General features: G+C 63.5%; 1 protein-coding gene across 3 annotated transcripts in view; it reads left to right on the forward strand.

The window, feature by feature from the left end:
* Positions 1-9,580: 9,580 nt before the first annotated feature.
* CPLX1 (complexin 1) overlaps positions 9,581-23,703 on the forward strand; it is a 38,776-nt gene continuing 24,653 nt past the window's right edge. The window contains exons 1-2 of one of the 3 annotated variants that reach the window (XM_057547054.1): positions 9,581-9,743; positions 11,774-11,875. In XM_057547054.1, coding sequence (XP_057403037.1) covers positions 11,845-11,875 — 31 coding nt within the window. In that variant the 5' untranslated portion in view covers positions 9,581-9,743; positions 11,774-11,844. Of the gene's footprint in view, positions 9,744-10,278; positions 10,433-11,770; positions 11,876-23,703 lie in introns of those variants that run through there. The other 2 variants (XM_057547052.1, XM_057547053.1) reach the window with 2 other exon arrangements.

A 23,703-nucleotide genomic window follows, 5' to 3' on the forward strand; every position in this document is an offset into this window, starting at 1 on the left:
CTGAGAACTCTGTGCGGTCTCTTTAGCCAAAATGTGAGTTATTGAGTCAGATGTGATGCCAAGTGAGGGATTCAAGAGGGCGCCACCTGCCCCTCAGGTGGGCTTGCGAGTTGGGTCACCTGGGTCAGGACCCTCCCTGTGCCGGGCTCCTAGGCGCCCATCCTCACATCAAGGCCTCACCTGGGAGACAGGGCAGCGGTTAGCTGAACACTCTGACTTGAAGCTCGGAGCCGCGCCTTCCACCTCCAGTGACCTCGTTGGTCTGGCAGAGGGTGGGCCCGCACCTCCTGACAGTTCAGAGGAGGAAGGGGCTCTGGCTTTGTGTCCTGAGGCCCCAGGACCCTACGGCCTCTGCCCCTAGGGCTGCTCCCCAACCCCGCCCCAGCCGGGGGTCTGAGCAGAGAGCAGGAGAGGAGGCCGAGGGCCGCCTGGACCTCTGCACTGTCCCCTCACTGAGGTGACCCACCCACCTGGGTTGGGGCTGCTGCTGCGGGTGGGCAGGAGGGTTAAACCCGGCTCTTCCCAGCCTGAGGCCTCTTTTCAAAGAATACTCTTTTAAGTAACAATGGGACTTCCCTGGTGGCGCAGTCGTTAAGAATCTGCCTGCCGATGCAGGGGACACGGGTTTGAGCCCTGGTCCGGGAGGATCCCACGTGCCGTGGAGCATCTGGGCCCGTGCGCCACAACTACCGAGCCCGCGTGCCGCAACTACTGAGCCCGCACGCCTGGAGGCCGTGCTCCGCAACAAGAGGAGCCACCGCAATGAGAAGCCCGCGCACCGCAACGAAGAGTAGCCCCTGCTTGCCGCAACTAGAGAAAGCCCGCGTGCAGCATCAAAGATCGAATGCAGCCAAAAATAAATTTATTAAAAAACAAAAAACAATGAACGACCTAAATAGGCCCAAGATTGCACCTCAGAGTTGCTCAGGCTCAGGGCCAGGTGGCCCTGGGGCACTGGCCAGAAGCCCTCGCAGGTCCTGCAGGGCCCGCCCGCCCCAGGTCTCTGGTGTGGCGCTCCCTGCGCCGTCGCTGCCGGCGCTGATTTACCGTCTTGGTGAGGTGATGGCCCCGGTGGCTCCACCCTACAGGCCCCAGACCCCGAGCAGGGCTGCGCCAAGGGCCACGTGTGTCCCCTCCAGCGAGCCCCTCGGGGCCCAGGGGATGACCCTACCCTAACCCTGACCCTGCACTGGGCCACTGCCGACCCCGTCCCCACTCGAAGCGGGCCTGGTCCTGGGGGGGCTTGCTCCTCAGCAGAGGTCGGGTCTGGAGACGGGCTCAGACCAGGGACCCAGCACAGTATGCGCCTCCCGGTGCTGCCCACCCATCAGTTACCCCAGGACCCCCTAGTCCGGCCGCCCCCTGTTCCGTAGAGGACCCCACCCAGCACGTGCCGGACAGCCTGGGTGACTGGTGTCACCCGGGGACATGACCCTGGTCCCAGCAGTACATCCCTCCGGCCCACCTCCCTCGGCCCCCCGCCCCTCCCCTCCTGCTCCCAGAGGCAGTGAGCGCGCCCCTCCCTGGAGTCCCGGCCAGGGTATCGAGTTCCGTGTCTCCGTGAATCCTCACCATCAAGCCGTGTCCCTGTGGTCAGGAAGCACTCTGACAGCGGTCCTTGCTGTGTGGTTCTCGTGGTTCTCGCGGCTCCGGGGGCCGGTCCCCTCCCCCCAGGGCGGCGCGGGTCTGAGGAAGCTTCCGCGTCTCCCTGCCGCAGGGGCCCCTTCGTGGGCTGGGGGTCCTCGGGCAGTGTGGGAAGCGCAGGAGGCCCGTGCGCTTGGCTCCAGCGCCGGAGACGGACTGAACTCCCGCCCCCGCCGGATTCCCGGCAAAGGCCCCTTTGTGGGAAGGACTCATCCGCTCAGTGAGTATTTCCCGGCGCCCACTGAGCAGGCCCAGGAAGGCTCCCGGGGAGCGGCCAGCTCGGCCTCGAACCTCCATGGGCTCTCTCGCCTGCCCTGGTCACTCTTTCTGAGTCCTCAGAAACAAATTGCTGCTCTGGGCCCTGGTCCAGGCTCTGCCTTGGGGGGACCCAGGGTTAGATCCCCTCAGGCCATGCGGGGCACTGGAGTGATGTGGGACCCTGCTCTGCGGCAGTTCCACCCAGGCCTCCCTTCCTGCCCAGTTTGGGGCCAAGCCCGCTCCCTGCAGGGCCGAGCCCCAGGCAGCCTGGCAGGTGCAGGTCCCCACAGAGACCCTCAGGAATCACCCTGTCCCAGCACCGTGGGGTGAGTGTAGGGGACTCGGGCCAGCTCGGGTCAGCTCTGGGTCACCAGGCCTGTGAACGATCCTGGGAGATGCGTCTCTGCCCAGGGTGGGGGGGTCAAGCTGGAGTGCGGGGGTGGGAATCCTGGCCCAAGAGAGACCCTCTGTCCAGTACGAAGCCGGCTCAGACCCCCAGAGGGGTTGGGCAGATCCCCGGGCGCCTTGCTCTGCAGCCACCCAGCCCCCAGGTGCTCTGGGCCCCACCAGGAGCCGGCCAAGCCCCGCCCTGTGCCCGGTGGTCCAGCCCGGGCCTGCCTTGGTGATGGTGGCTGTCCGGGCTGCGGTGCTGTGACGGATCTCTCCCCAGTGTGGCGGTCTCTGTGCCAGAGTGACGGGCTGTGGGAGTGGGGGGCCCTCGGCTGCCAGGAGGGCACAGAGAGGACACAGACAGACACACGCATCTGCTGTTTTCTCTGTTAACAGATGCGGCCCCTGTCCAGCCGGAGTAGCTGCTGGGCGATGGATGAGACCTGGGCACAGTGTCTCATATGAAGGGAACCCTGGGGCCTGACGTCGCCCTGCCTGCTTGCGCTGGGCAGGGCCCTTCCTGGCCTGGTGTGAGGGCAGGACAGCAGCCCCTGGGCAGGGCGGGGGCGCGGGGACCCCTAGAGTAAGGAGAGGTTTGGGGCCGGGGAGGGTGCTGCTTTCATTTGGCAGGAGGTTTTCAAGGCTCATGCACGCAGAGCTGTCCTGAGCTGGGTGACATCCACGGTTTGGAGAAACATCTGTGTCTCTGTGGCTGCCGTGGATGTGCTGCCCCCTCCCCCCACCTGCCTTCACCCACCTGCCCTCGTGCCCCCAGGACGCACCCTCGTCCCTGAGAGCGACGTTTCAGGACCAGGAAGACCCCCTCAGGCCCCACGGGCCAATTTTGGGGTCAGAACCTCCCCCTGCTCCCGGGGGCCAGCCTTGACTTTCCCAGGAGCCTTTAGAACACGGCTACCAGGGAGGGGCGGGCCTGGGTCTGCCAGACTGGGGAGCAGCTGGCCTGAGGGCAGGGACACAGCTGTGGCCATTTATAGACCTGCTCCAACCAGCAGAGTCCGGGGACACCCCTGGGGGTCCCCCGTGGGCAACCTGGCGGGGGGTGTCAGGAGGAGAAAGCGACATCAGGAGAGGGGTAGGAGAGAGGGGGACAGGAAGGGGACGTTACGGGGGCAGGAGGGGCCCCTTGGGTGGCATGAGAAGGCCAGCAGGTGTGTTGCTTGTGGGTGAGCGCGTGGGGGGACTTGGGCTGGGGGCCTCCAGGAGTCTCATCAGGGGGAGGGTACGTAGGTGTGGCGGGCAGAGCCCGGGCACAGGGCGGGGCACTGGGCAGCTAAAGGGCCACTGGTGGAGGGTCCTGCTTCTCACGGAGGACACCTGGCCCTGAACTGGGATTGTGTCCACTGGCCACCTCGGGTTCGGGCAGGGCCTGTGTCAGAGAATCTTCCACACCCAGGCCCCCGGGACAGGAAGGAGGGGTAGGAGGGCTGGCTCCCCGATGCCCGGGGGAGGGGAGGAGGTGGTTCCAGACCCTTAGCCAGGCCTGGGCAGACAGCCCGCCAGGCACCAGGCCCAGGGCCGGCCCCAAGGCTGCCAGGCCATCCCACTGGCCAAGACAAGGCGCCGACCGTCTACGGCACAACCCGGATCAAGGGAGACCCCCCCCCTCGCCTTTTCCACGGCGTCTGGGGGAGCAGCCCACCCCCCCCCCCCGAATGTGTGATCCGCCCCGGTGCCCCTGCTTATGTGGCCCGAGAAGCACCAGCCTGGAAAGGCGCAGCCCGGCCCCCCGCTGACAGTTGTCTTTATTCAGCAACCGCCTGGGCTCCTCTGGGGGCGGGGGGCGGGGAACTCCTCCCTGTGGTCTGAGACGCCTTCCATTTCCATCATTTTTCCTTTTCTGCATGCGATGCTGTAATTCCGATGTGATGCCTGGCACTACCTCATCCTTCAGGGATGGAATCTTTCACCCAGCCTCTTCCTTCTCCTGGGGGGGGGGATGCCCCCGGGGCCTCCAGGGCTCCCACCCGCGTAAGGTGGACACAGGTCCCACCCGTCTGGGCCGTGCCAGCCGCACCTGTAGCACAGGTGTGGAAATCACACCTTCCGGGTGTTTCTCATCCCCAAGGGGCAGCGTGGGACGCAGGCCCTCCTGAACCCTCGGGTACGGGGCCAGGTGGGGGGCAGCCTGGCCCTGGGAGGTGCGATCGAGCCCTCCCCCACCTGGCTCAAGACCTCCTTCCCGCCTGCAGGGCTGCTGCCTGGAGCGTGGGACACTGGGTCACTCAGCCCGAGGCCCGGCTTGGCCACCCGCGCTCACAGGCTCCATGTCTCTCCGGCTCCGCTGTTTTGAGTCTCTGATTCTCTGCGTGGCGCTTACCCCGTGGCGTCTGAGAGCAAAAGCTTTGAGAGGCGCCGCCTCGCCTGCCTTCCTCAGCGGCCCCCGCGGCGCCAGGACAGCCCCCTGGCCGGCGGTGGACCGGGTGGTGACGGGGACAACAGGGGCTTGGACTCTGCAGTGGACGAGGGGTCGCCGTCCTGCATCAGCTCGTTGGCCCCTCCGAGGTGGTGGACGTGACCCAGAGAAGCCGGCCCGGCCCCCGGATTCCTCTCCCCTCCCGGGCTGCAGGCTGACCGCTCCGGGTGCGCCGAGGAACTAGCCGCAGGCTTTCTGAGGAAAGAGAACAGACAGCCTGATGGGGTGCTTCTGACGCCCCAGGCTGCCGCTGTGAAGTCACCGGATGCTGCCCTCTTCAGCTGGACAGTCCCCTGGCCTGCACGGGCCTGGCTGCTGCGGCCTCCCTGCCCCCTGGGGCAGGCCTGGGGCCTCACCCTACGCTCGGCCTAGGGGAACGGGGCCTGGATTCAGCCGCCCGCCCCTCCCCGCAACCCCTCGATGCTTGACCAGGGCTGCCAGGCCCCCCAGACACAAGCACAGCCAGGAGAGGGCCACGACCCGGGACCAAAGGAAGACCCTTCCCCAACTGGGTAGACAGGCATCTCCCCGTGCCTCCTGGGCGTGAAACCCTCCAGCGGGCCCCACACAGGCCTGGCCTCACTCTGGCTGCCACCGGAGGGAGGGGGGCGGCCAGGGGGGTGGCGCTCCTGGGTGGTGGCTTCTCTCTACGACCTGCCTTTCTGGGAAGGGTTTCTTGAGCCTGAAGCCCACTCCCCGCAAGGGCCAGCTCTGTTGTCCGCCAACTCAGTCCTTGCTGGATCCGGGTCACTGACTGAGGGAGTCCAGGCCCAACCCACACAGAGTGCAGCCAACCCGGGGCCTCGAGGGACACGGGGTGCAGGAAGCTCTGAGCACTGCGTCCACCTGAAGCTGCCTGATGGTACAGCCCAGACCTCGCTCGGCCCGAGCAGGAGCCCTGTGCCCACCCTGGGGGCCCTAGACCCTCCCTCGGTCCTGTACCTGCACAGGCCAACCGCCCTCTGTCCGGGCCCTGAGCCAGGCCTCTGACGGAGTGTCCTGTGAAAGGTCCCCGAGGCTGGTCCGGGCAGCCCATGGCGGGTGGAGGAGGCCTCTGGAGTAGGATGGGGGTGATGGCAGAGCTGATGGGTGGGGGGCACTCACAGAGCAGGGACACCCGGTCTGCAGCTCAGGGAACTCTCCCCAGGAGGGTCACACGACGCGTTAGAGGGAGTGACCGCTGGACAGAGAGTCAGGGGCCCAGAGCCTGGGTATGGACGCTTGTTCCGCTGGACACCCCTTTCCTTTCGCCTATGGAGACCCCGACGTGAGGCTTGGGCGAGCCGACCCCGGGGCTGGGGCAAGGGCGTCCGGTGGCCTGGGCTCCCACCAGGCAGAGGCCTTCAGAAGCATGGCCTCTCCCGCATTGTCCCCCGTGCCTCCTGTTGGTGACCGAGGCCCTCCGCTTGCTCAGGCCACCCTGGTGCGTCTGTGCAGCCCTGCACCGCCACGGCTGCCACCGTCCCAGCAGAGCGGTGAGAAGCAGAATCCCACTTTCAGGCCTGTGAACCCTGCTAGTTTCACCTTGGCGCACAGGGGCGGGTGATGGCCCCAGGCAGCAGCCAGGAGTGGGGGGGGGCATGGGAGCCACGGCCCCTCGTGGTCGCCCCTTCTCCGAGCAGCTCTGGAAGTCACAGCTCCCCCTTTCCAACACTCTCCCCGTGGGGAGGGGTGGAAGGATCAGGGGCCTGGGGTCCGGGGAGAGCAGGGGCAAGTGCAGGGGACAGGAGCCACCACTGCGCGCTGAGCCCAGACCCTGGGCCACCTCCTCAGGAAGCGGGGCGTCCTCAGGGTTCCCGGGTGGCAACCAAGGGGCCCCCTTGTCTGGAACTCGAGGAGCAGCCTCTGTGGGGATGAGGAAGAGTGCATCTCGACACACAGCCCTGACCCAGGACGGGGCGGGAGTCCGAGGAACAAGCAGGCCACCCCAGGCCGGGCCAGCACCTGCAGCTCCACCCTCAGGAGCCCACGTGGCCAGGGAAGGGGCCTTGGAGTTGGGGAGCACGCAGGGCCTCCTCCACACACAGCCGAGGTGTTCTGGCCCAGCTCTGAGGAGCAGCAGTGATGATTTTCCAGCTTGCTTTGCTTCTGCTTTTCACGTGTTATATTACCTGGCAAGTAATGATGAAATCCAGCAGGAAAATGGCAACACAGATGGTGCTGGTGCTGGGGACTGAATTATTCATCGTGTTAAATTATTAAGTTTGTATTTGAAGTTGCTGGTGAGCCCATGTGTGCCGAGAGCCCATCCCAGCCCTTCCTGGGGGGTCTGCGACCCCCTTGCCAGACGCCATGCCAGGACTGAAGAAGGACTTGAAGTGAGCCTGGGCCGTCCCGGGATAGAGGGGACCAGCAGGCGCCAGGCCTCCCTGGAGGGAGTGCAGCGAGCCAGGCAGGGGCTTCCAGGACGCTCGGGGTGGGGGGGGGGGGTTGGGGGGGGAGTTGCTGGAGCAAGGCGGCCGCCTACCCTTCCTGACACCTGGAGTGACCCCGTGGGGGCTGCAGAGGGGACTCGAGGTGGTGGTGGTGGCGTCTCACACCTAGCGCCATGTGCTCCTGGTCTTCGGCATAACCCTGCTTTGGGTCAGGGGTTCCTGGCCGTCAGGGGCCCATTTCTGCATCCGAAGAGCCCGCAGAGCACTGAGCTCAGGGCTCCATCCCTGTCCTGCCGGCCAGCCAGGGTCCCACAGCCCAGACGTGGCCATGGCCAAACACACACGCCCCAAAGCTGACCGCCCTCCCCCTCTCTAGCCCCCTGCACCTGCTGGCCAGCCTGGCCTCCCGCCACCCACCTCCTCCACCCCGACACCCTCCTGGGTCTTCAGCCCGCTGACGCTGACGGGTGCCCTTGGCTTGGCCTTTCTTGCCATTATGGACGTCTCCCGCTCAGCTCCTGCCTCTCTGGCCAGCTGCAGGCTTGGGCACTGGTCACCGAAACCCAGGTCCTCTTCTGGGTGCTCACGGGGCCGTGAGCGCCCACCTGGGGTGTGGCCCCGAGGCCAGGCGGAGGCCGTGGGCTGAGTTGCCTCCCTGCCGTGGGGGCTGGCCTGGCTGGTGGGCAGTTCCCCTCATCTCCTGCCCAGAGGGGTCCCCCGCCCTCCAGCCCTCCTCAGGTCCCAGAGCCGCCCGGCCTCCCTCTCCCAGAGTGCCAGTCATCCTGACCTGGGACTGTCACCAACCTTGTCTATTTCTCCATAGGAGGGTCTCAGACCCTGCTGGGTCCCCCAACCCCAGCCCAGGGCCTGGACAAATGTGAGAACTGAAGAGGCAGCTATGTGTGTGGTGGGTCTAAGAGAGGTAACGACAGAAACAGAGACACAGAGACAGAAAGATAGGTGATGACCCCACAGGTGACCTGTGAATGGTGACCCCACAGGGAGAGAGAAGGAGGGGAGGAGAAAGAGAAAGAGGGATGGAGGGCCACGCAGCGAGGCCAGCGGAGGGCCTCTGTCCTCTGTCCTCCGACGTGGCACAGGCCTGGGTCACAGGGTCATTGGGGTCATGGAAACTGTGGGCCGAGCACGGACCCCTACACTCCTGTCCTGGTGATGTGCACACCCAGTCACACCCAGCCTGGATGCCCCAAGGTCAGCGGGGTGTCTCCGTGGCTTGTAAGGGCAGCTGGGCTCATGGGTCATGGGGCTGCTCTGGACTCAGCTGTGGGTCATCCCCCAGGTCCACGTGGTGGTAGGGGCGGAGGGCAGAGGCTCCAGTGGGGAGAAGGGGCTTCTCTTTCCTGGACCCACACCTCTCCCTCCGGCGTCCACACCCAGGTTCTGAGGACACTGAAGGGCCAGGCTGAGCAGACCCTGAGGGCTCAGGCTGGACCCTCAGACCCCCAGACACCTGGAAACAGGCGACCACTCCCTCCACAGAGCACCTGTCCCCAGACCTGCAAAAGGCCTGGGGCTTCGACCCACGTCACGTGAAGGGTGGCGGTAGAGGTGCAATGAACACGTGCTTCTCACACTCCTGGGGTCGGCCAGTGCGGGCTAGCAAGAGGCGCTCCCTGCAGCCTCAGGGTGAGCCTCGCGTTCGGTCCCCAGGCCCCCCCGTCTGAGCAGCCCCACTGCACCCACCTTGCACCTCCTTGCCCAGAGCCGGCTGGCAGGAGGAATGGACAGAGCCGCGGCCAGCTCCCACGGCCCCTGCGTCCGGGGAGGCTGCAGCCCCGTGCGTCCTGGGATGTGAGCCTCCCCCACGGCCAGCAGGGCCCTCGCTGGCCAGAGTAGCTGCAGAGTGGCGGTGCCCCTGCCAACTCCCAGAAAGCTGTGCTGGCCTCCTCCACCCCCTCCCCTTCCTCACTCCTGCCCGCTGGGGGGCCCTGCCGGGCCACCAATGCGCACAGTTGGGCCTGCAGAGGTCAGCGAGGGGTGGGCGCTGGGAGCCCGGGCTCCAAGCAGATGGGGGGAAACAGACACGCCCTCTGGAGTTCAGGCCGACTGTCCTGGGGGAGCGGCGTGAGGAGTGCTCCCTCGGGGTGGGGTTTCCAGGATCTGCCCCTTCCACCCCAGGCCCAGGGAGTCCTGATGCCTCAGCTGAGAGGGGAGGGTGAAAGCTAACGCAGCGGCCACCAGGGGTGTCCGCCCACCAACCAGGAGGCCAGCGGAGACCCGGGCCCCTCCCACAACACTCTTGCGACCCCAGGAGGGGCGGTGGGACTGGAGGCCGAGCCGCCGACCTTGCAGCGACCCCGGTCTCCCCGCAGCGCGGTTAACGCCGCAGAGGAAATCCCGGAGGCCTCGGGGAGGGGGCGGGCGCGGCGGGGGCGGGGCTGCGGGCACACGGAGCGGAGCGGCCGGTCCGCAGTGACCTCTGCGCGTCCCTGCCCGGCGCGGGGCCGCCGGCCGAGGGGGCGAGGGTCTCTCGGCCTCTGTCCCACTAAAATGAAACGGCGTGGCTCCTTCTCTGCGACTCTGTTACGCAGTAAAATAGGTCCCGGTGGTCTGCGGGCTGCTCTCCTCCAACGGTTGGATGCGTTTTCTGGCGTCTGGGGGCTCCCTTCTCACGCCCAGCGGTGCGGGAGGCCCGGGAACGGCGGGGGTCCGGGGCCAGGACAGCGCTCAGGGGCACTCGGCCCGGTGGGGACCGCTGTCACCGGCCGCGCCGGGGAACCCCTTCCCGCGCGCGTCGGCGGAGAGTGGGATGGCGACCAGAGCCGCGACGCCCAGCTGCCCCCGACAGCGGCTAGACGGGAAAGGACTTCGCTCACTGGCGCTGCGCACGTATCCGTCCGCACGCTAGGTGCCCCGCACGGGCGGAAGCGGATGGGAGTGCGGGACCTTGTCTAGCCGTTGGGGGGGCGGCCCCCGCCCGGTCCACACAGAGGGGGTGGCGGTGGCTGGGGGCAGTATCTGGGCTTCTGGACTGAGGGGTGGGCCGGGGTCGTGCGCGCTGGCTCGCGAGCTCGCGCCCCGGGATCCCCCCCGAATCCGGCCCGGGGGCAGCGTTTCGGAGGGTAAGGGGGGCGCGGCTCCGCCCCTCCGGTCCCCGCCTCCCGCGGGCGCCCGCCCAGCCGCCGCGGCCCCGCCCACCTCGTCACGCTCGGACGCGGGCGGGGGGCGGGGAGCGCCTACATGTGATGCGCCCTCCTCGCGGTGCCCTTCAGCTGCCGCCGCAGTTCCAGGGGCGCCACATGGACCCGGCCGGCCCGAGCGCGCTCTGCCGCTGACCGCCCGCCCGCGCCCCGGCCCCAGCGCCAGGAAGGTAACCGGCGCCCCCGCGCGCAGCTCCTTCCCAGGACCCGCAGGGCGGGCGCTCGGCCCCAGATGCCCCCTACCCGGCCCGGGCTGGGCGCTCAGTCGGCCCCCGGCGGGCGCTGTCCGCCGGCGCGGTGCTGAAGCGGCCCAGGGGTCCCGGCCCGCGCCCTCCCTCGTTCTTGCTCCTTCTCCGAGTCTCCTGCTTCTCGCGTCTCCCCTTCCCCTCCCTCGTCCTCTGTCTCTTTCTTTCTTTCTCCTGGCGCTCTCCCGCCTGAGGGCCGCTTGGCAGAGCCGGGCAACTCGCTCGCCCGCAAAGCCAAGGGGTGCGGCGGCCGCGGGAGCCCTGAGCCGTGCGGGGGGGGGGGGCGGTGGGAGCACTGGGGGAGCTCCAGCAGCGCCCCGGCCTCTCAGGGCTGGGCCCTGAGACTCCCTCCCCACCAGGAGGCAGGGGAGAAGTTTGGAAGAGAATCTGCTTTGCGGCAAAGGCGCCCCTGCGCGCCAGAGCTTTGCGGGGAGGCAGGGGGACGCCCGCCGCCCCCCACCCCTCCCCAGCCTGCACACACGCGGGTCTCCTTCATCTGAAAAGGAAAAAAAAAAAACCCCATAAAACAGTGGATCTCTAGGGACCTGGGTTTCCCTTCCAGGAGAGACCTCACCAGACGGGTGTGGTGGGGGGGCACTGCAGCTGCTGATTTTACAGGAAGCACCTCCTCACCAGACTTGCAGCTAGCCTGGACCCTGGAGGTCCCCACCCATGCGGATGCAGGTGGAGGGGTGGTCTGCCCCCCCATTTCATTTGTTCCCCGAAGGCTGGGCCCCCTGCGGTTTCTCCCTTCCACCCCAGTCTCTGCTGTGTGCAGGGGGCAGTGGGTGCTGGCCTCTCCCCTGGGTGAAACCTGGTCTCCCAAGACTCTTCCATCGGAAGCCAAAGGGAGCTCCCGCCCAGGTCCCATCCACACTGACCTTTCCCATCCTTTAGATGGGTCCCCGCCCCTGTGGCCCAGGGCTCCACCAAAGAGGCAGCAGAGCCAGTCACCTCCAAACGCCCCTGGGCCTGCCCCCGCTTCTCAAAGGCAGGCTCCTTCAGAGCTGCACGCCCCCATCCCTGCGGTAGCAGCCGGACGCCGGCTTCACAAACCCCAGGGGCCCAGAGAGACCGCTTTGCAGGGACCTTCCCAGACCCAGGTGCCTGTCCCATGCTGAGGTCCAGCCTCCAGGTGTTGGGGGGACCACGAATGATGCTCTCTCACACCCCAGACCTGCTCCTAGGGGAAGTTGGGAGGGGACAAGGAAGAAGCCCTCCCCCAGCCCCGCTGGTGACCTGTGATCATGTCCTCTCCCCAAGCAGAGAACTCCTGGCCACATTCGCATGTGAGCTGTGACCCTCCGAGGAGCCGCTGAGAACTCAAAGCTGTCACCATGGAGTTCGTGATGAAACAGGCCCTGGGAGGTAGGGAGAGGGGGGCACCCTGCACACCCAGCAGCACGCAGACACACGGGGTCTCACGCAGCACATGGTCACCGTCGGACTTCACCACACAACCCCTGCAATCACACCTGCAGGCTCCCTCTGGACCGGGGATGGAAGGTGGGGCGGGGGGACGAACAGGGAGGGGCCAAAGGCAGTGCGTCCTGAATCCCCTTGGCCAGCTTTGGGGGTGGGGGAGGAGGCAGGCCAGTGCGCTGTGGCCGGGCGGAGCCCCCCACATGGTGCTGCGCAGTGGCACCTCCGTCGGCCTCGGGAGCACACCCCAGGGGGCGCCAGGGGTCAGTCTCACTGGTCAGATCCGGTGGCCCCCCACGGGACTTTGCTTCTGAGGAGCAGAGGTGCAGGAGGCCGCAGAGTGGCCACAGCAGGCAGAGTGAGGGTAAGGAGCAGAGCTGGCCCTGTGGCATCCAGCAAGGACTTCGTGGTGTCACGAGGGAGGGGCCGCCGGCGTGCACAGGGAGCTGGGGCTGGCTGAGCACAGGGGACGAGAGAAGAGGCCCCGGGTAGCTTGTGTGTGCCCACCTGCGTCCCCACCTCCCCGCCCCCGTGAAGGCAGTGCAGCCTCTTTGTGTGTTGAGGGAGGGGACCCCCCTTCCAACCCTGCTGATGCTTTTGAAAGGAATCCTGTGCCTCCTTGGGTCAAGGCCATCACCACAGCCGGAGAGCCTGGCCCAGGAGAGGAAGATGATGTAGGACAGTGAGCTGAGACCCTGGCCCAGAAGGTGGGCGGGGGAGTGGATCGAGGTCCGCACTGGCACAGTTGCATCCTGGTCAGCCTGGCCCACGGGGCCGGCCCTGTGCACCCTGGCTCCCCTGGTGCAGCGCCAGCTCTGGGAGCTCCCTGTGATGGGAGCCAGCGGCCGCTGCCTGATTCTGCCATTAGAGATGTCTTCCTTGTGCGACGGGACCACCCTGGGGCCATACGTGGCCTCTGTGGGTCACACCCTGACCTGATGCCTTCCACAGCCGGGCACGTGTCGGGTGATGCATGACAAGGCCACCTCTTGGCAGGAGTGATGGAGAGCTTTTCACCAGAGGTGGGGCACCATGGGGGCTCTCGTGCTAGGAACGAGGGGCAGGATAGAGGGACCAGTGCCACCGTGCCCAGGACAGGAGCCCCACGGGTGGGCTTGTCTCCTGGAGAGTGACTGCATTTCCACTCAACACAAATTAAATGGAAAGACGTCTGGGCCTGGCCCAGGGCCACATTTCCTGACTTCGTGGTCAAGGATAGGCTGCAGGTCGAGTCTAATTATAATGGTTACGTCACTGGAACGTGATTCAGGGGCAAGCAGCATCCTGGCACCAGGAGGGACCCAGGCTGCACCCAGCCAGTCCCAGGCTGTCACAGGTAATTAATTAGGTGGCTAATTCAGGCCCCGAGGTGGGCTTGTAAGAAAACTGAAATATCTGATTTCGCTGTCTGCATAGCTGAAATTAGCTGGGTAATTGCCAGCCTGGATTCCCTTTGTTCCGTGTCAGCCCAAAGTTTCTCCTGCGGCGGTGACAGGGCGGCTTCACCAGCGATGTGGGAGCCTGGGCGCCGCCAGCGGAGGCCTCTCGGGCAGGAGCTACTCCCTGGGGCCCCAGACCCGGCGTTCCCCCCAACTCCCACCCCATTCGCACCCCAGTGCTGCTGGGGGCAGGCGCTGCTCCAGGTGAGGCCTTGCTTTCTGTTGCCGTGTTTTCTCTCCCCCGGTGGGCGTCATTTTGTTCTCTCCGGATGAGTGTGGGTGAGAGACAGATGGAGACCAAGAGATGATTCCAAGAGAGACAGGCCAGAGCCCCGGACACAGGGGCGGGACAAACCCCGGATGCCGTCCAGAGACAGGCTAACTCAGAGGGGATACGGCCAGAGACAGACCGAGAAAAAGACGAAGGGAAATGCCTCTGACACTGGAGACACAGAGATGTGAGGAAACGGGACCGGAGGGAGATGGGTGAGGGAGCGGGACAGCAGGAGCCAGGCTGCGGGGGTCAGGCAGGGAAGGCGGCTGGGGGATCAGAGGCTCAGAGCAGGACAGCCAAGGAAAGCACCATGGAAAAGACGGGGTGGCCGAGATGGAGACTGGGGAACCTGAGGAATCAGGTCAGGAAGTGTAAATGCAGGACACAGAGGCAGACAGAGAGACAGACAAAGAGATGTAGACAGAGACAGACAGACAGAGAGACATAGACAGAGGGACAGATAAGGAGAAACAGACAGAGAGGGAGACAGAGAGACACAGAGACAGACAAACAGAGAGACAGAAACAGAGAGACAGAAAAACAGACACAGGGAGACAGACAGTGACAGACATAGACATAGAGAGACAGACAGGTAGAGAGAGACAGAGACAAACAGAGAGACAGGCAGACAGAGAGGCACACAGAGACAGGGATGTATTAGAAACAAACTGAGAAATAGAGTCAGGGCGAGAAGCAGAGGCACATCCACACACACACACACACACTCACTCAGAGAAAGGTTCACAGCGGACATGAGGGGAGAGACGGGCCTGGAGGGAGCCCCGGGCAGGCCTTGCTTGCCGCGCTGGGGACAAGACTCTGTGTGCCCTAATTAAGCTGGGCCATCTGCCTGGCCCTGCATCTCAGGCAAGCCCTTTGTTGGGGCAGAGGTTTCCAGGTGACCGCCTGGCGGGGATAGCAGCTGCGGGACTCAGGAATCCCGTGTCACACAGACAGACAGACGGGGCGCCCACAGCCCCCGAGACGCAGGCCTGTGTCTGCCCAGCCTGTCCACTCTGGGGCTCTTAGGAGGAGCCCAGCCTGGGACCTGCCTGGGACCTGCAGGGCCGTGGACAGGTGCACGCCCTCCACACCTCTGGCCTCCACCCGTCTGGCCCTGACGTGTTCAGCCCCCCTCCAGCGCCCTCGAGCGCTGAGCGTTCCGGGGAGGGCTGACGGGGCTTGTCCAGGGCACGCACGCCTCTCACTCCCTCAGTCGTCTGGTCTCCGCTCCACCGGCAGCCTCTGCCCCGTCCGTCCTGCTTGTCGGCACGATCCGGGCACCACGAGGCGGGGCTGGGCCCCGGGCAAGCCCGTACTGGGGCCCCTGCCCTGCCGGCGGGCTTCTGGCTCTGCCGCTGTGGCCGCCGCGGGGCCCTGCTGAGGGCCCTCTCCTCCACTGGCCTGTCTGGTCGGACGCAGAGCCCACCTCTCTGGGGACCACAGGTCGCGTGGGAGCAGGCACGGACCTCGGGGGCACCTACTGCTGGAGGGAAGGGACGGGGGGTTGATGCGGAGGTGTCACGTCGTGGTGACAAGGGGCCGCCGGGGGCGGTGCGGGCAGGCGGGGGAGGGCCGCTGGGAGGGGCCGGCAGGTGGGCTGCAGGCTGCGGGCGTGGGGGCGGGGGCTGTCCGCGGCCCGGCTGTGGGTGGTGAACAGTGGGACTCAGGTGCTGACACATCAGCTGTCCTGCCCTGTCACGTCTCAGCAAGGCCAGCGGCCCCAAATCGTGACTTCACGCAGACTCCCGGCTTCGAGCTGTTCCTCTGAGAGCAGGTGGGTGGCGTGGGCCACAGAGGAAGGGACAGGTGAGATGGCAGGGTCTGCGCAGACGCCCGGCCTCTGGGCCCCTGGAGTGGACATTGGAGGGCTCTGCTCAGGGCCCACCTCTCTCTCTCCCTCTCTCTCGACGCAGCCCGCGTGGGACCGGGCGGGGCCCCTGGAGTGTCTGCTCTTAGGGCCTGAGTTCTCCGTGGACTGACAGGGCGCCTGGGTTCCTTCAGACTCAGAAGACGTGATCCCTGGGACATGGCTCTGCTGGCGTCTGCCCTGAGGCCAGGGAGCTGGGGGCCCTCAGGGCTGGCCAGGGAGCATTCTTCTGGGGCCAAGTAGTCGAGGAAAGTGAGCAGCTATTGGCAAATTTGTTCTCCCCGAGAGAAACGTCCTGGAGGACTTGACGGGTCTTGGGCCTCCTGAGATCCATCAACACACCCCCACGTTTAAATGAGCCAGCGTTCCATCCCCAAGAGAAGAAAACACTGATGCACAGTCACGTGATGGCTTGGGAGCTTGTCTGCGGCAAAGTGGCCTTGAGCCAGGGCCAGGCCCTCCGGCCACATCTGCACAGATCTGGGACTCAGGGTCCTCAAGGGTATAATTTGAAGAAACTGTTTTCCCCCAAGACCAGGAAGTGGCAAATGGCCCTGGAGCTATATTTACCTCGTGGACAAGAGCGTGGGCAGTTGTCAGGTTAACGTGGTCCCTGTAGACGCCCATCAGACTAAATCAGGAGCAGTGTGTCTATTTTGGCCCAAGTGACCCGGTTCGTGGCTGTCTGTCCCATTGTTCTGCTCAGTGTGGCATGTTTTGTGTCTGGAACATGCTTAGGTCCTCAGGGCTGGTGAGGGGTAGGGGAGGGTTTCATGGAGGAGGGCATGTCCGAGGTGGGCTCCAAGGAGGAGTAGACAGAATGGGACACAGTACATGCAAAGGTCCAGGGGCCGTAGGGGCTGGGACGGGCTTGGAAGGCAGCCCAGTGCCCAAGCCTAAGGGGTCTTCTCCCCGAGCTCAGGTCTGCCCTGGCCACATCCAGGGGCTCGGTCAGTGTGGATGGTGTCCTGCGGTGAGTCGGCCCTGGGCCCATCCTGCGAGCAGGGAGGCTGGCCTGGGCTCAGCTGAGAGGCTGCCCTCTCTCGGGGAGCAGGAGGGCAGGGGGCCTGTGCCTGGTGCGTGGGGAGGACGAGGGAATGACCCGCCGCTGTCCTGAGGCCGGCACGTCTGCGCGTGTGCGGGCAGCAGGGGCTCTATCACCCAGACCTGCATGGAGGGAGGGAAAGTGCTCTACTGACACCCCCCCGGGAGAGCCTGGGCCGGGGGCCTCCACACCTTGCTGGTGGTGGGCTATGCGCTCTTGGCCGGGACACCTCGGGGGTCTCGTGGGGATCAGTTCCCAGATGTCTAGGGGCCACGGGGACCAGATCCAGGAGAAGGGGGGCAGCGCCCACCTCGGGGCTCACGTGAGGGAGAGCCCCCTCTGTGAGCCAGAAGCCCTGGGCAGAGGAGCCCCTCTCTCAGGGCCAGCACCTCCCCCACCCCTGGGCTGTTGGGGGCCTCCTTCCTCTCCTGTGCAGCCGCCGGAGCCCCCCTTCCCTGCTGCCAACTCCACAGCGCCCAGCTGAGGCCTGTCTGCAGCTGCTTGGGGGGCCCAGAACTGGGGCTCCTGAGGTCTCTGCTGGTCGGACGTGGCTCTTCCCCAGACCCTCCCTTGCCTCGTCTCCTAGGACCTCAGGTCAGGGCTGCAGAGGCAGTCCTGTCCCGGCCCCCAGTGTCCACCCATGGGACTCTACATCGAGGGCGAGGCCAGGCGTCCCCATCCTGTCCCAGACCCAGGTCCTGAGGCCTGGGCTGGTCCCACAGGCTCCCCTGCCCTGTCTGTCTGTTTCAGGGTTCACTCTGTTTATCAGGGGCCTCCCACATGCCCAGGGCTGCTCTGCTGGGACACTGGCCAGGCGAGGCCAGTTCTCTGGCATCTGGTAGGATGAGCATCACAAGCTGAGCTGTGCTGCAGGGAAAGGAGCAGATTGGGAGGGGAAACTCGAGAATTCTGCACTGGGGAAAATGCTTTTGACTCAGATTACAGAGAACCAGACAGAGAGTGCTTTGAATCGAAGTTTGTTTTTTTCACATGATGAGGTGTCAGGAAGTGGCTCAGCTGCTCAGCGGTGCCATCAGGGACCTGGCTCTGGCTTTCGTTGTGCTCCTGTCATCCTAGTGGAGCAGTCAGCTTGCTCCTCACAGTCACAAAGTGGCTGCTGCTGCTCCAGCGTCACGTATACACTTAGGGGAGGAAGAAGGAGACAATCCCTTTGTCTGCTTGGCGAGTGTGTCTATGGAATCTTGTAGATGGTTTCCATTGCTGTGTCTTGGGCAAGAAGGTCTGGGAAGAAGGTGAGGGCCAAGGAGGCACATCACCCTCCAAACAAGGCAGCACAGCGTGCATCAGCTTGAGAAACCTTGATTTCCAGGTGCAGGAGCCCCAGACCATGAGCTCTCAGAGGGCAGAGGTGCCTCCTCCTTCCCCTGCTCACCCTTGAGAGCCGGGCTCCTCCTCCACAGGCGGCTGGCAAATACTTGAAGATAAAATACCAATTTTCATTCAGAATGGGCTTCCCAGATGCCATGTTGGATTGAGAAAGTGCTAGCTTACTTCATGGGGCTCAGTGAAGATGCTTCTTACCCCTTGTCTCGTAGAGGCTGAAAGGGCAATTCGGAGAAACTGCCTTTTCTCCCAAAGCCCTGGACAGCCCTTCCCTCAGGAGAGGGCACTCCTGGTGATTCAGCCGCCACTCAGTTATAAATGCTTTAGCCCCAACCAGGGAATAAACTGCATATAATGCGCTTCAACGCATGAAGTCTTTTATTTTTTGCCTTGGTTGGCGAGGAGTTCTGGTTGGGATTAAAGCGCTTGTTTGAATAGTTCCTGCGTGACGAGCTCTCAGTAATCTTGTGCTGACATCGGAGGCTGCCAGGCTGGCTCCGGGTCGCCCTGCATCTAATGCTGGGACATTTTACAGAGCAGGCGGGGACTTAATGAAAACCTCAGAGCCAGCATCAAGTCCAGGCAAATCCCAATGCTGACAAAGTTTCAGAGACCTTGGCCTCGTGAACCCAAACCCAGGTCAAAGCAGATCAGGGGAGGGGGCTCCTGGCAGCTCCGAGCAGCCCCTCCCTAGGGCGGCCCCCCTCGGGGCTCCTGCTCCACGTGGCAGAGGAGAGGAGAATGGGGTCCTCCTGAGGCTCCTGCCGTTGGCTGTCGGCTGCTCAGAGCCCCCGGATCCTGTCTGCGGGGAGGGCGGGGGACTCTGGCTGGGGTCCCTCCAGAGCCTCTTCCTGGCCTGCCTGTGCTTGGGCTCTGTACAGATCACTGTTTTCCAGCTTTGCCCTCACTGTTCTCATCTCCTGGACAGGGTAGAATGCGGCTTCTCTCACCCCTGCAGGGATCAGTCAGGACCTCTGGCTGCTTCTTAGGGGGGCAGCCCGGCAGGGTTGGGGAGAGCCCCCGTCCCACCCTATGGGTCCCTTTTGGTCCCCTGGACTAGACCATGAACTGTCGTGTCTGAGGCCAGGCCCCTCCTTGGGGGCCAGCGGAAGGCTTAGGGTACTGGGTACTGAGTGCCAGGTGCTGCGTGCTGCGTTCTGAGTTCTGAGGGTGCTGCGTGTTGTGTGCTGAGGGTACTGAGGGTTGGGTTCTGGGTGCTAGTGCTGGGTGCTGGGTGCAGCATGTTGAGTGCTGGGTGCTCTGTGCTGAGTTCTGAGGGTGCTGTGGGTTGGATTGAGTGCTAGTGCTGGGTGCTGAATGCTGGGTGCTGGGTGCTGAGTGCAGCATGTTGAGTGCTGGGTGCTGGGTACTATGCGCTGAGCTCTGAGGGTGCTGCATGTTGGGTGACGAGGGTGCAGTGGGTTGGATTCTGAGTGCTAGTGCTGGGTGCTGGGTGCCAGTGCAGACTGCGACTCGGAAGGTCGAGCACTGCTGGGGTCGGGCAGCCGGCTGGAGCAGCCCCGGCTCTGCATCTTTCGGTGCTAATGGCTGCCCCTAACATCTCCCTGGGAAAGCCGTGGCCTTGTCCGAGTGGAAACGTCAGAGCCGCGTGCTGAGCTTTGCTTCCTGGGCTGGGAGGTGGGCTTCACCAAGAGGGTGCTGTCCATCGCGTGCCCCCCAGGCCGCCTCAGCCCCAGGCCTCTGCCTTCACCCTGTGGCCCCCAGCGGCCCAAGAACTGGCGGGAAGGCCACAGGTGGGGGGCCTCTTGGGAGAGGAAGAAGAGCAAGGGCTGCGGGCAGGAGGAGGAAGCAAGGAGAATAGAAACAGTTTAACAGAAGGTGAGGGCAGAGCCCCAGCAGACTGCCAGCCTCAGGCCCTGGAGGGTCCTTGGGGCCGAGGACCATCTTGCGCTTAGCGTCCTTCAGAAGGAAGCCTCTGGAAATGGGTCTGCTCTGCGCCTGGTCCACAGGCTGCTGCCTGCCAACACCCTGCTGGCGGAGCCCGCCCTGCACAGGAGCAGACACGGCCGGGTCCCTGAGTCCCCACACGGTAACACCCCGGTGCTCCCGTGCCTCGCCGTCCCACCCCAGCTGTGCATCGGGCTGTGGTCAAGGGGGTCTGTGCACCTGGCACTGGGCCTGCGTGGAGGTGGCTAGGAGGGGCTGCTGGGGGGCAGAAGCTCGCGAGCCTCTGCTCCCGCCTCAGGTGGCCTCAGGGCCCGGGCCCCTCCCCCTGGCCCTGTGCCCCTCCCCTGGCAGACTGGGCAGCGGGTGAGCGCAGGGGAGCTGGGGTCCAGGCGCGAGGAAGCCGGCGGCCGCGCCATCTGTCTCAGATCCTGGTTCTGTTTGGACTCGCTAATCGGCATTTTCATCTCGCCTCTGTCTCCATGTGTCCCCTCCTGAAGCCAAGACCAGACGCGCCACCTGGCACCCGGCTTAGCAGGCAGGGACAGCGGTGGCCTGGGGCCTCTCCCCGACGGGTGTGGAACATCGGACCGGTGCCCCAGACCAGCAAGAGAGGTTTCCAAGGCCACAGAAGCAGGAGGAGCACCGCAGAAGATGAGGGCAGTGCAGGCCGGGGTCTGACTTAGTCAAGACTAGAGCGGGGACCTTCCACGTGACCAGCCAGCCGGCCAGCCCCCCGGCCGTGCCCCTCGGCCAGCTTCAGGAGGCGAGGCCGCCAGGCCTGGGGCCAGAGCATGGTGGTCAGCAGGGTGAGACAGGGCCCGTGCCTTGTGCCTCCCGTCCCCGAGGGCTGGGCAGAGACACTCAGGAGGGGGTGGGCCCTGTCTGCCGGCTAGGATGAGGCAGAAAGCCCACTCGCCCTCCTCCGGTTCCTTTGGAGCTTGGCCAGCGGGTGGGAGTGCGGCTAGGCAGGCATTCGGAAGCCGGGCCCCGGGGCAGTGGATGATGGGCAGTGGACGGGGGCGAGGCAGGTTTGGCTGCTCCTTGGCCCGGGGTGTCGAGGAGAGTCTGACGCAGGCCAGGCAGGCGGTGCCCGCGGACCCCGGCCACAGGCCCCTCAGGCCAAGCACCCTCCACAGGGCAGCGGGGTGGGCGACTTTGAGGGGCGTCGCTTTATGTTTCGCTTTGCAAGAACACTAACTGTTGAATGTGTATCATCACAATTAACGTCTGATCCAACTTGTGTCACCTTAACTTTCACCTTTTTAAAATGCTTCCTTGCTATTTCACTTATTTAATCTTAATACATGGACTAAATTTTCTTTTTAAAAACCTTCTGCAGTGTTTTGGAACCTGCACGCCCTTTGAAAATATTATTCAAGCTCTAATTGTTGCTGTCAGGAGCGACGCTGTGTGTTTCAAGCTCTTGCCAAGTCCTTCCAGCAGTTCTGTGAGCTCCTCCGTCCGGCCTTCACCCACACCCACCTCTGTTCTTTGTGATTTCGATCTGGAGGATTGGTATTACAGCCCATGTTTTCTTAATACACAAATGTATTTTTATCTTTGCATTCAATTTGTTGAGGTATTTATCCACATTTCTTTTTTAACATGAAAGTGGGTTTTTTTCCTACCATGAAACTAATAAATGTTCATTGTAGGGAATTGAAATAATACAGAAAAGCATAAAGAAGTGATATGGAAAATTGAGACACCGCATTGCTTTCAAACTCATCTGCTAGAATCACTCATTACTTATTTGAAATAATATTATTTTTTTCCAGGAGAAATGACTTCAGATCTATTTCTAATTTTAAAAGACTCTGCAAAGTTCTTTATGCTGTCCATTTATTAGAACTAGTTTGGGGGTCAGCTGGCTATTCCAAAGCTGGGGGAGGAGGATCAGCCTGCCACGGTGACTGTGGTTTAAAACAGCTTTAGACAGAAAACGCTGGACAGCGTTGTTTCCTGACAGCAGCTCTTTGAACAGTGCGTGTTTCAGGGAAGTTTCCGTCTGTTGTGTAGACAGGTTTAGATGAAACTCGCCCTTTGGATGATTAGCTACAGAATCAGTACAGACTTAACTCCAAGTTCCAGGAACAGTTTGTACATATTTGCCCACCTTCCTCCCATCCTCCTGGCAGAGGCGGGGCTGCAGGTATAATTCGAATCCAGACCCCAGGAGCCCATTGGAACGGAAAGTGCCAGCAAGGAGCGGTCCTTGTGGACACGTCCCCGCTGTTCCTCAGTAATGCGCTCGTGGATCATCTCAGACATTCTGCTAGTTTCCTGGAATGGATGGGGGCCCTGAGCTGGGAGAGACCTCCTTCCCCTCCCCCCATGTCCCCTCGGCAACAGGCGCCTTGACGACACTCTTTCCTCCTGAACCTGTGGTTTGCCCTGAGTTAACACGTATCTCGTTTCCTGTTTGTCTGATGTTCTGTGTTCTCTCTAACTCTTCCCGTGCTCCAGCAGCCCCACCCCCTCACGATATTGCCACGTGGTTGAAGGTCCCAGACAAACTGCTGGAGCTGCTGCCCGGGACTCGGGCACATTCTGCCCCCTCAGCACTGTGCGCTGTCCCCGCCTCATGGACGAGGCCCCTCTCCTTGCTCCTCTCCTGCAGGGCCTTTGGGAACTTTCCAACAGAGGGGGCGCGGGAGGGCCATGGAGTCTATTCTGCCTCGGGGCATAACTGCCAGTTGGGCTGGGTATAAAGTTGTAGATTTTAAAGCATTTCCTCCTGGGAATTTTGAAACCTTTTTTCAGTTGTCTTGCAGGTTCTAAAGCTGCTATTAAGTCCCATGCTCTTCTCACTTCCAGTGCTTTTTACATGACCAGTTTGCTTTTCTCTCTGGAGGCTTTTACAGTTTCCTCTTTGACCTGGCATTTTGAAATTTCAGGCTCTCAGGACCTTGCTGTGGGTCTTCTTTCATCCCCCTCGGGTGCACTTACTCAGCCTGGGGACAGGGCTCTGGCTGCCTCCTTGCTGGTCCCTCACCGGCCCCTCTCAGCTCCGGCCCACTCTGCTCTGATTCTCTGTTTCCTTGTGTTTTCTTTCCCGTTGTTCATCTCCTTATCTTCTGTTCTACTTTCTGGGATATTTCCTTACTTTCATTTTCTAACTCTTCAGCTGAATTTTCATTTCTGCATTTACATTTTTAACTTCCAAAATCTCCTCCATGCCTTCTGAGCGCCCTCCCTTTCAAGAGTTCCCCTGGCCCTTGTCCTGCCTCCTCTGAGCACCCTTGCCCGTCTGGGTGCCATCTACCTGCTGGGGGCTCTCTGGGTGAGTTCTGAAAGCCTGGCTGAGGTCCTGTGTGCTGTGGGGGACTTCTGGCTTACCTGTGGGAGAACCATGTGGGAAGCTGGCTTTTACGTTTGGAGAGCCCCAGATGGTAGCGTCTTTCCGTCTTGTTGGGGGGCGTGGCTGCACTTCTCCAGAAACAGATTCTGCGTGGCTGGATGGCGGGTTCCGTGAGCAGGGCAGTGGGTGGGGGCTTGGCGAGGTCCCCAAGTTCGGGAAACAAATATCCCCTTGACCCCTGTCTGCAGGTGGATGCGTCACTTCTGCCCCCACAGTGCCTGAGACTGCTCTGACCCTGGAGGGGCTCTGGTTCAGTTTCTCCAGCGAAACAGGTTTTTGATTCCCCCTTGCCGCTTGGGTGGTTGGTCCCCAGGGCGTGGAGCGCAGGTGCCCCTCATGTGGACCTCAGCCCCTCCCTCGCGCCCCACCTCCCCCAGGGCCTAGCGCCTCTGATCCCAGAGTCGTCCTGGGTTCTGCCAGCACATCAGCTTGGCCTCTCCCCCCGTTCTTGCTTGGGTGCTGCCTGCACGTCTGCTCTCCATTTCCCCAAATTGGATACCTCGGCTACCTTGTTCTCTCCTCTCCTGTTCTGT

Source organism: Balaenoptera acutorostrata, chromosome 5 (genome assembly GCF_949987535.1).
Source record: "Balaenoptera acutorostrata chromosome 5, mBalAcu1.1, whole genome shotgun sequence".
Taxonomy (NCBI): domain Eukaryota; kingdom Metazoa; phylum Chordata; class Mammalia; order Artiodactyla; family Balaenopteridae; genus Balaenoptera; species Balaenoptera acutorostrata.